Below are 8863 nucleotides of genomic sequence, written 5' to 3' on the forward strand. Positions count from 1 at the left end.
GTGTGTTCACTGACTGTGGTTCTTGTAGAGGAGCATTAATCAGCAATGACAACAATAATCAATTCACTCCTGTTATTACTATTTTTACATGGTTTGTAACTCATTCCTAAATAATATTAATATTGTATTAATGCGTATGTATTTTTTTTTTTTTTTAGCAAGATCCTTATTTGGTTTACTTTTTTATAGTTACATTTGCTGATTTTTCAGTGTATTATTTTTCTTTCTCTTCCACAGATATTCATTGTCAGACATTCACTCAGTCTCAAGATGTGGTAAAAAGACCAGGTGAATCTTTTCGTCTGGTCTGTACTGCCTCTGGATATTCATTCAGCAGCTCCTGGCCAGCTGTGGTGAGACAGGCACCCGGTAAAGGACTGGAATGGGTTGCAACTATCAGCACATCCAGTTCAATCTACTATTCCCAGTCAGTTCAGGGCAGGTTCACAGTGTCCAGAGATGATTCCAGCAGTCAACTGTACCTACAGATGAACAGCCTCAAGACTGAAGACACTGCTGTGTATTACTGTGCAAGAGAGTCACAGTGAATGAGTTCAGTGTCAAAGCAATACAAAAACCACCACCTTTCCTTTTGAGTTAATTTCTGCTCCATTTCCAAGAGGTGGCGCTCTTGTCAAGCAGTTTTAAAATTTGCCGTTTCACATGTGAATGAATGTTTGTTTTCAGTTTAGAAATTCTTAATAAATGCAAATAAGCCTTAGAGTAGTTTAGGTTTTTTGTTAAATATCTGCAAATTAACAGTTTTGATCAATGCAATATGCGCCACTGTTTACATTTCATTTAAGTGATTCATTTAAGAAGGAAAAAAGTCCATGAACAGATCAACATAAATTAATAGCATATTTCTGTAGTGCTGCTGTGGGATGTGGGGTGTACTCATTGTAAAAAAAAAAAGGCTTAATTAGATTTTAGTAAAATCTTCAAGTTTTTGTAAAATAGGTGTCAAGAAGAAACAAACAGAAGATATTATTTTTAATGGCTCATTTACAAAAAGCAAAGACCATGTTGTCATTTTAATTTGGGGACATTTTTATTTTAAGGTTGTCAAAAAGTTTTTTTTTTTTTTTTTTTTTTTTTTTAAAGAAGGAATAAAAAATATTGGTAGTTTAAATTATTTACAGTCACAATGTCAGCAAACAGTTTACATTTTCTGCACATAGACTCTATCCATGTAAATAATAACTTCATTAAATTCAAAACTAAAAGCCTTGTTTAAAATAATGTTCTGCACAGTGTGATGCATGTGAATTTCATTAACAAGATTATGATTATGTAAATGTCCTGTTGCATATTTAAACAGCAGACATGAGTCAGTTTATACATTCATCTGATCACTAGAGGGAGTGAAGAATCACTTCAGTTCATTCAAACTGTGCTGTGAAACAAACCATGATCTCTTCATCTTTACTGTTGCTTCTGGCAGTGATATCCTGTAAGTTTAGTTTACTTTCTGTGTGATACATCATTTTGTTGCTAAAAATATTGTTAAGAGTTTTTAAATGTCATGCTTTCTTATTAACAAGTATTATTTGATTTGATACAGGTATTGATTCATATGAACTCACTCAGCCTGAGTCTCTGACTGTCCGTCCTGATGCCACTCTCACTATCAACTGTAAAGTCTCATATTCAGTTACAAGTGAGCATACAGCCTGGATTCGTCAGCCTGCAGGAAAAGCTCTGGAGTGGATTGGATTGATCTGGTATGGTGGAGGCTTAGACTACAAGGATTCACTGAAAAGCAAGTTCAGTATCACCAGAGACACTTCCAGTAACACAATAACACTGCAAGGAAAGAATATGAAAGCTGAAGACACAGCTGTGTATTATTGTGCCAAACACACAGTGACAGACACCAACAGACTCCCTGTACAAAAACATCATCATCATATTACAAATTAAAAGTGTTTCTGATGATTTTCCTCAGTCTGACTTTTACAGATTCACAGAAAGTTCAGAGCTCAAACATTATAATTCATTAATTCAGCTGGTAACAAAAAACATACTTCAAGGCAAGCCCAATAAATTTAAGTAAATGCATAATATAAATTAGCATGTTTTTTTTTTTTTTTTTTTTGTTTTTGTTTGTTTACATAAAACTGAACAATAATTCTTTCTAGTTCTAAAATATTATTTTAGGCCTATATATTATGAGGCAAAACTATTGCTTCTCTGTGCTAACCTTTACAATCTGCTAGTTAAATTCAAACTTTTCATTCATATCTCTGTCTTCTCCATTTGCCACCCACAAACTCATTACGTTGATGTAATTCCTGTCTCCTCATAATTGTGTTACAAGTGTATTCTTGGCATGTTTGCACAATTTAGGACATCCTCAGACCTCAGTCATATGACAAAAAGGCATTGTACCTCAGACTAAAACTCTTCAGCATTGGACTAGCCTTTCAGAAAAAAAAACAAAACAAAACTAAACTAAAAAGAAAGAAAGAAACAAACAAACCAAAAAAAATAAATAAATAAATAAATAAAAACAAAAAAAAAAAAAAAAAACAATGTCAAGTTTCAGGTCTTGTACAAAAAGCCATCTTTGGTTGCTGTAAAATAATTTTGGTCAAAAAAAGTGGATACCACTTAATAGATATAATGGATACCACAGTTTAAACATAATTGCTGATAAGGTCATGATTAAATTGTTTATTTGTTGATTCATTCATTCTCATTCTATGTCTTAACAAAGCAGAGCAAGAATAATAAAAACATTCAAATATTTAAATAATAGTATTATTGAAGCAACAGACATTTATGGAGGCAAGTATCTGCAAAAAAAAAAAAAAACAAAAAAAAATAAATAAATAAATAAATATTTACTGATGTGTGACCCTCAGGAAACACCTGCGTTTCGTTATTGCCTCTAAAAAAATTAAGTGAAAATTCATGTATAGTTTCATAAGACTTATTTAAATTCTAGAACTATAAAGCATATAGAAACCACCAAAATACATTCTGTTAATACATTCTATTACATTCTATTTCTAATTACATACTTATTCAAACATAAATAAAAGACAATACAATCAAGAAATTGTTATATTCTTATGTCTTCTTAGCAAGTGATATCAGAAGCAATTTACGTGACCCTGATGATTGTAATTTTAGAAAAGGTGTCTAATCCAAATACTGCTAATCAGACTAAACATATGACATTATTATGACATTTCAATAAAACTGAGATGGTCATTTGCATCTCACAGTATCATTTCTGTCCTCACCCTTTCCATCTTCCTCCACTGTGTGAGGGTCTTTGAGAGCTTCTTTTATTGTTGTTTCCAGATGGATAAGAGTTGTGTCTACTTTGATTATAATAATTTTGGGGTTTTGATTTTTGCCTTTCATTGTCAAAAGACAGTACAAAAGAGGAAAAAGTAGTGTCGGATGAACTTGCTCAAGAAATCCCAGATAAATTATCGAAGACACAAGACAAGGAACACAGTTAGAGCTGCACTGGTCACAGTCACCGCCATTGTGTTTGCCCAACATGCACATTGACTGTACTTCTGAGCCTTCACCATGTCTCCATCATTCATCTTGCTTCTCACCTTTAAAACAATAGATGAAAACTGAGTGAATTTGAGTATAGACTAACATGTTGTTCTAGAAAGAAACAAAACCCAGAAACAAGCAAGCAGTTGCAAAACATGATGTTGAACATAGAGCAGCACATGTGGTCTTTTCCTTTCAATTTTACCCTCACATGGACGACTTTAGGTGGAACCCCTCCATTATATGACTCAGAAAATTGTTCATTTCAACTGCCACAGTTTCTCTGGCAGAATCCTGAGAGGGAATCTCATGTATGTTCTGATGTTCCATTTTGTTTACAAAAATGAATCAGTAAGGAGTCATTAATTTGCTGCTGCTTCTGTGTGTGTGTGTTTCTGTTCTCTTATATTGTCCTATATGTGTGCTGTCAGTTTCCATTAACTCGCCATTTGCTGTGTTTCAGTATCAAGCTATTGCATCTGGATCTGCTGGAAAAGCACTGGAATGGCTCGGATATCTTTGTAGTGGTGGTGGCACTAACATTAAAGACTCAGTGAAAAATCAGTTTCACAAAGGACACGTCCAAAAACACAGTGTTTCTACAGGGAAATAATTTCCAGACTGAGGACACAGCTGTGTATTACTGTGCAACACAGTCACAGTGACTAAACAAGCCACAGCTCTGTACTAAAAAACTTGAACACATCATTTAAGATATAAATACCATCCCTCATCACATCTCTATCATCTATCTTTCTATCTATCCATCCATCCATCTATTCATCATTCAAATATTGTTTTAAAAACAATAATTTAACATTTATGCAACATTTTCTCATAAATTTCACAAATAAAAATACATTTTTGCTTTATCAAGGCCCAATATGTTTTTTGTCACTACATATTTACCAACTCTGGTATCCATTTTTTTTTCTGTGCAGGTAGAAAAAATTAATGACAGATTGGAGGAGGAGTTCATGCAAAACTGTTATATATAATTCCCATAAGTTGCATTGTGCCATAAGTGTGTTCACTGACTGTGGTTCTTGTAGAGGAGCAATTAATCAGCAATGACAACAATAATCAATTCACTCCTGTTATTACTATTTTTACATGGTTTGTAACTCATTCCTAAATAATATTAATATTGTATTAATGCATAGGTATTTATTTATTTATTTATTTTTAACTCCCTATTGGGCTAACTTTTTTATAGTCATATTTGCTGACTTTTCAGTTTATTTTATTTCTCTTTCTTCCACAGATATTCATTGTCAGACATTCACTCAGTCTCAAGATGTAATAAAAAGACCAGGTGAATCTTTTCGTCTGGTCTGTACTGCCTCTGGATTTACATTCAGCAGCCACATATCACACATATCGCTTGTACTGTAATATTATCAGAAAAAAAATTCTTAGGCTGATATATGATAATGTCCATCAACACATTATGATTTATCAGTAACTGGGACTCATGCCACAGTAAAAGGGTCTAATCAAATCAAAAAATCAAATCACCTTTATTTATATACTGCCTTTAACAATACAGAATTGTGACAAGGCGGCTGTACAGTATTAATAGGAAATAGTACATCAACAATGCAAAGGGCAACAGTAAATACTCAACTTTCAAGTAAAGGTAGTTAATCAAATACAATAAAATAAAATACAATATTGTGTGAAGATAAAGTGAAGATAAAGTGTCCCTGTCACGCTCAGACGAAACACACGAACAATGACGTAATAAGATGAAAGGCATTTAATAAATCCAACGGGAAACACAGGAACACAGGGTAGTAACATTAACGTCCGACAAGGCAAGAGGGAAAACACACGCTATATATACACAGACTGATTACAAACACAGGGCTGCAACATTTTATTCATAAATTTAACAAATAAAAAATCAAGTCAATTTTGAATTATCAAGGCGGCTGCAGACAATGAGGGAGAAACCAAAACACACAGAGCTGCAGGGGAGATGATGGGAGAAACCAACTAGAAAGTCCAGGGGTGTGACAGTTCCCATCTAAGCAAGCCAGAGGCGACAGTGGCAGGGAACCAAAACTCCATCGGTGACAAATGGAGAAAAAAACCTTGGGAGAAACCAGGCTCAGTCGGGGGGCCAGTTCTCCTCTGGCCAGACACAGAGGACTCACCAGGTCCCGTGGACCTGTGCCGACAGCTGTCTAGGTGACGAGGTCTTCACTGGGGATCCGTCTCTGGGGCTCATCTAGTCGATGTGGTCTCCGCTGACATTCATTGCTGTAGAGGTCGTCTCTAGGTGCTGATCCACCGTCTGGGCTGGGTACGGACTGGATCTGGTGGTTAAGGTGACCTCAGAATAAGAAAGAAACAGACTAATATTAGTGTAGATGCGATTCTTCTGACGATGCACTGAGTACATCGGGTGTTATGGGAAGTGTTCCCGGTTCCGGTTGACCTAATTAGTGCAGCCTAACAATCCTTTAACGGATTTGAATTATAGAAATGTGTTAATGTGTTATGTGTAAGCAAGGTTAAAGAGATGGGTCTTTAATCTAGATTTAAACTGACAGAGTGTGTCTGCGTCCCGAACAGTGTTGGGTAGATTGTTCCAAAGTTTGGGTGCTAAATAAGAAAATGATCTGCCGCCCGTGGTTGATTTTGATAGGTATTATCAAATTGCCAGAGTTTTGAGGCAATTTGATAATAGAGCAGTGGTTTTCAATCCTGGTCCTGGGGACCCACCGCTCTGCACATTTGTGACCTTGGAGCACAAAACCAGTCATAAGGGTCAATTTTTCCAAACACCAATCTTTCCATTGATGTATGGTTTGCTATATAGCGAGCTGATTAACTGAATCAGGTTTGTTAAATAAGACAGACACACAAAATGTGCAGAGCAATGGGTCCCCAGGACCAGGATCGAAAGCCACTGGTCTAAAGACACCCCTGCATGCTACCATCTCTCATCACACATGAATCCACACATTTTCACTACTTAGTCACTAACATTTATGAAATATGTTCTCATTAATTTCACATATACAAATGATCTTTTGCTTACTTTATCTAGGCCATTTATGCTATTCATCATTCCCCAAAATGAACATTTTTTTTTTTTTATTAACATGTTTATTTATTTATATTTGTAGAAATTTCAGTTCTTCATAGTCAAAAAAAAAAAAATAGACAAGCTGGAGGAGGAGTTCATGCAAAACTGTGATGATTACCTCTCATAAGTTACATTGTGCCATTGAAGTGTGCCTGTGTTTCATTTGGTTGATGTAGAAGAACTTCATCAGCAATGACAATAATTAATTCAGTCTTGATATTACTATTTTTACATGGTTTGTTCATTTTTAAATAATAATGATATAAAATAACAGCATAAACACTTTTATAAAGCACACAGCAATATTTTTTTCTTTAAATACATTTACTGACTTTTCAGTTTATTATACTGTGTTTCTCTCTCTTCCACAGATATTCATTGTCAGACATTCACTCAGTCTCAAGATGTGGTAAAAAGACCAGGTGAATCTTTTCGTCTGGTCTGTACTGCCTCTGGATTTACATTCAGCAGCTCCTGGGCAGGTGTAGTGAGACAGGCACCCGGTAAAGGACTGGAATGGGTTGCAACTATTGGCACATCCAGTTCTCCAATCTCCTATTCCCAGTCAGTTCAGGGCAGGTTCACAGTGTCCAGAGATGATTCCAGCAGTCAACTGTACCTACAGATGAACAGCCTCAAGACTGAAGACACTGCTGTGTATTACTGTGCAAGAGAGTCACAGTGAATGAATTCAGTGTAAAAGCAATACAAAAACCACTATCTTTCCTGTTGACTTCATTTATGCTCCATTTCCAGGAGGTGGTGCTCTTGTCAAGCAGTCTTAATATTTGACATTTTGAATGTCACTGACTGAATGTTTGTTTTCTTGACTGGAAAATCTCCTTTCTAATGTAAACTTTTATCTACAGCACTCAGTGAGAATCAGTTGATCAAAGTGCCAATGTGTTTTCTTCTTAAGCTGCTTAAAGCTTTGTAATGTGTACAGATCTGAATATTGTAGAGGAGGATTAGCCAACACTGATGATAAAAATCAATCAACTCTTGTTAAAATTATTTTGACATGGTCAGTAAATAATGTCATTTGCTAAATTAGTTAGATTAAATTTAATTTACTACAGTCAGCTTTAGATTCTGTAAATGTTTTAGTGTATTAATTTTGTTTCTGCTCCACAGATATTTATTGTCTGACCTTCCATGTCCAGTTTTCAGCTCTTCTATTCCCAGTCAGTCCAGAGCAGGTTCATTCAAAAACGAATTCATCATTCATACATATTGCAGATACTGGAAAACTCATATATAGTGTTTATAAAATAGTTAGTTGTGGTTCTTAAAAATCATCAAAAGTACTGATATTTAGACCATGATCCCTGAGTTTTTTTTTTCTTTTTTTTTTTTTTTTTTTGTGTCACACCACTTGTTGCCATTGACAGAGCAAAAACAAAGTAAATGGAAATACTAAATTACTCAGTTATTAGCTTATTTACAGAACTGTTGTATACAAGTAAAATCACACTGGAAGTCGTGCTGTTTTTTTCCCGAATATCAGCACGACTGTGATTAGGCCCATTTGTGGCCCAGTAGGAAACAAAGGTCAGCTTAAATTGCACCTAATATTTTATTTTTCTTTAATTTAATTGAAAAACAGGCAATGTGCATTTAATACATTAAACACTAAGTATTACACTTAATTTGTTTGCTGAATATGTTTAATCAAAATCATTGGTTGTGCTCATGTTGTTTCATTACCAAGAGCTGGCTATTGTATTATAGAAATTTTTGGTATATGCATATATTTGGCACTATTTTTAAGATTTATATAATTTTGTGTTGATAAATATTAGATTATAAGGTCTAGATTATACAACAGAGGTTACTCAATTTTATGCTACAAATTGCTATAAAAGTGCAGTGTTTATAATGATAACAAAGGCTACAAAATAAAAACCTGCATGCATCATGAACGACCAATAAAAACCTCTAAATAGGCCTACCAAAACATCAAAGGTTTATCTTTATATTAAGAATATTTTTATACCTTAGAGAAATGTGACACGTCCACTCATTTCCTTAATTTTGTTTTCTAGAAATCAATTCCAGATATCAAATAAAATAGATTAAATGGCAAAAGCATGTATTTCTTACATCTTGGACAACAACATGACAATATGCAAATGTTCATCTGCTCCATGTACTAAAGTGAAGTGTGTCTGGGGGTCAGAAGGAGAAATTCACATCATCTTAAACCATGATCTTCTCAACAGCTCTACTACTGCTGACAGCAGC

The 8863-nt window shown here is 34.6% G+C and overlaps 2 gene segments (V, D, J or C); both read left to right on the plus strand.

Annotated features, from left to right (window-relative positions):
* Nucleotides 1-237: 237 nt before the first annotated feature.
* On the plus strand, nt 238-548 carry LOC127159515 (immunoglobulin heavy variable 3-21-like; the record flags this gene model as incomplete). The annotated part of the segment is given in 1 exon segment: nt 238-548. A coding segment is annotated over 1 exon segment (311 nt), but the record flags the coding sequence as incomplete, so codon positions are not given.
* Nucleotides 549-1330: 782 nt separating this feature from the next.
* On the plus strand, nt 1331-4079 carry LOC127159516 (Ig heavy chain V region 5A-like). The segment is given in 3 exon segments: nt 1331-1453; nt 1565-1890; nt 3954-4079. Coding segments are annotated over 3 exon segments (495 nt in total).
* The last annotated feature ends 4784 nt before the right edge of the window (nt 4080-8863 follow it).

The sequence above is a fragment of the Labeo rohita genome, unplaced genomic scaffold (assembly GCF_022985175.1).
Source record: "Labeo rohita strain BAU-BD-2019 unplaced genomic scaffold, IGBB_LRoh.1.0 scaffold_2233, whole genome shotgun sequence".
Classification (NCBI taxonomy): Eukaryota; Metazoa; Chordata; class Actinopteri; order Cypriniformes; family Cyprinidae; genus Labeo; species Labeo rohita.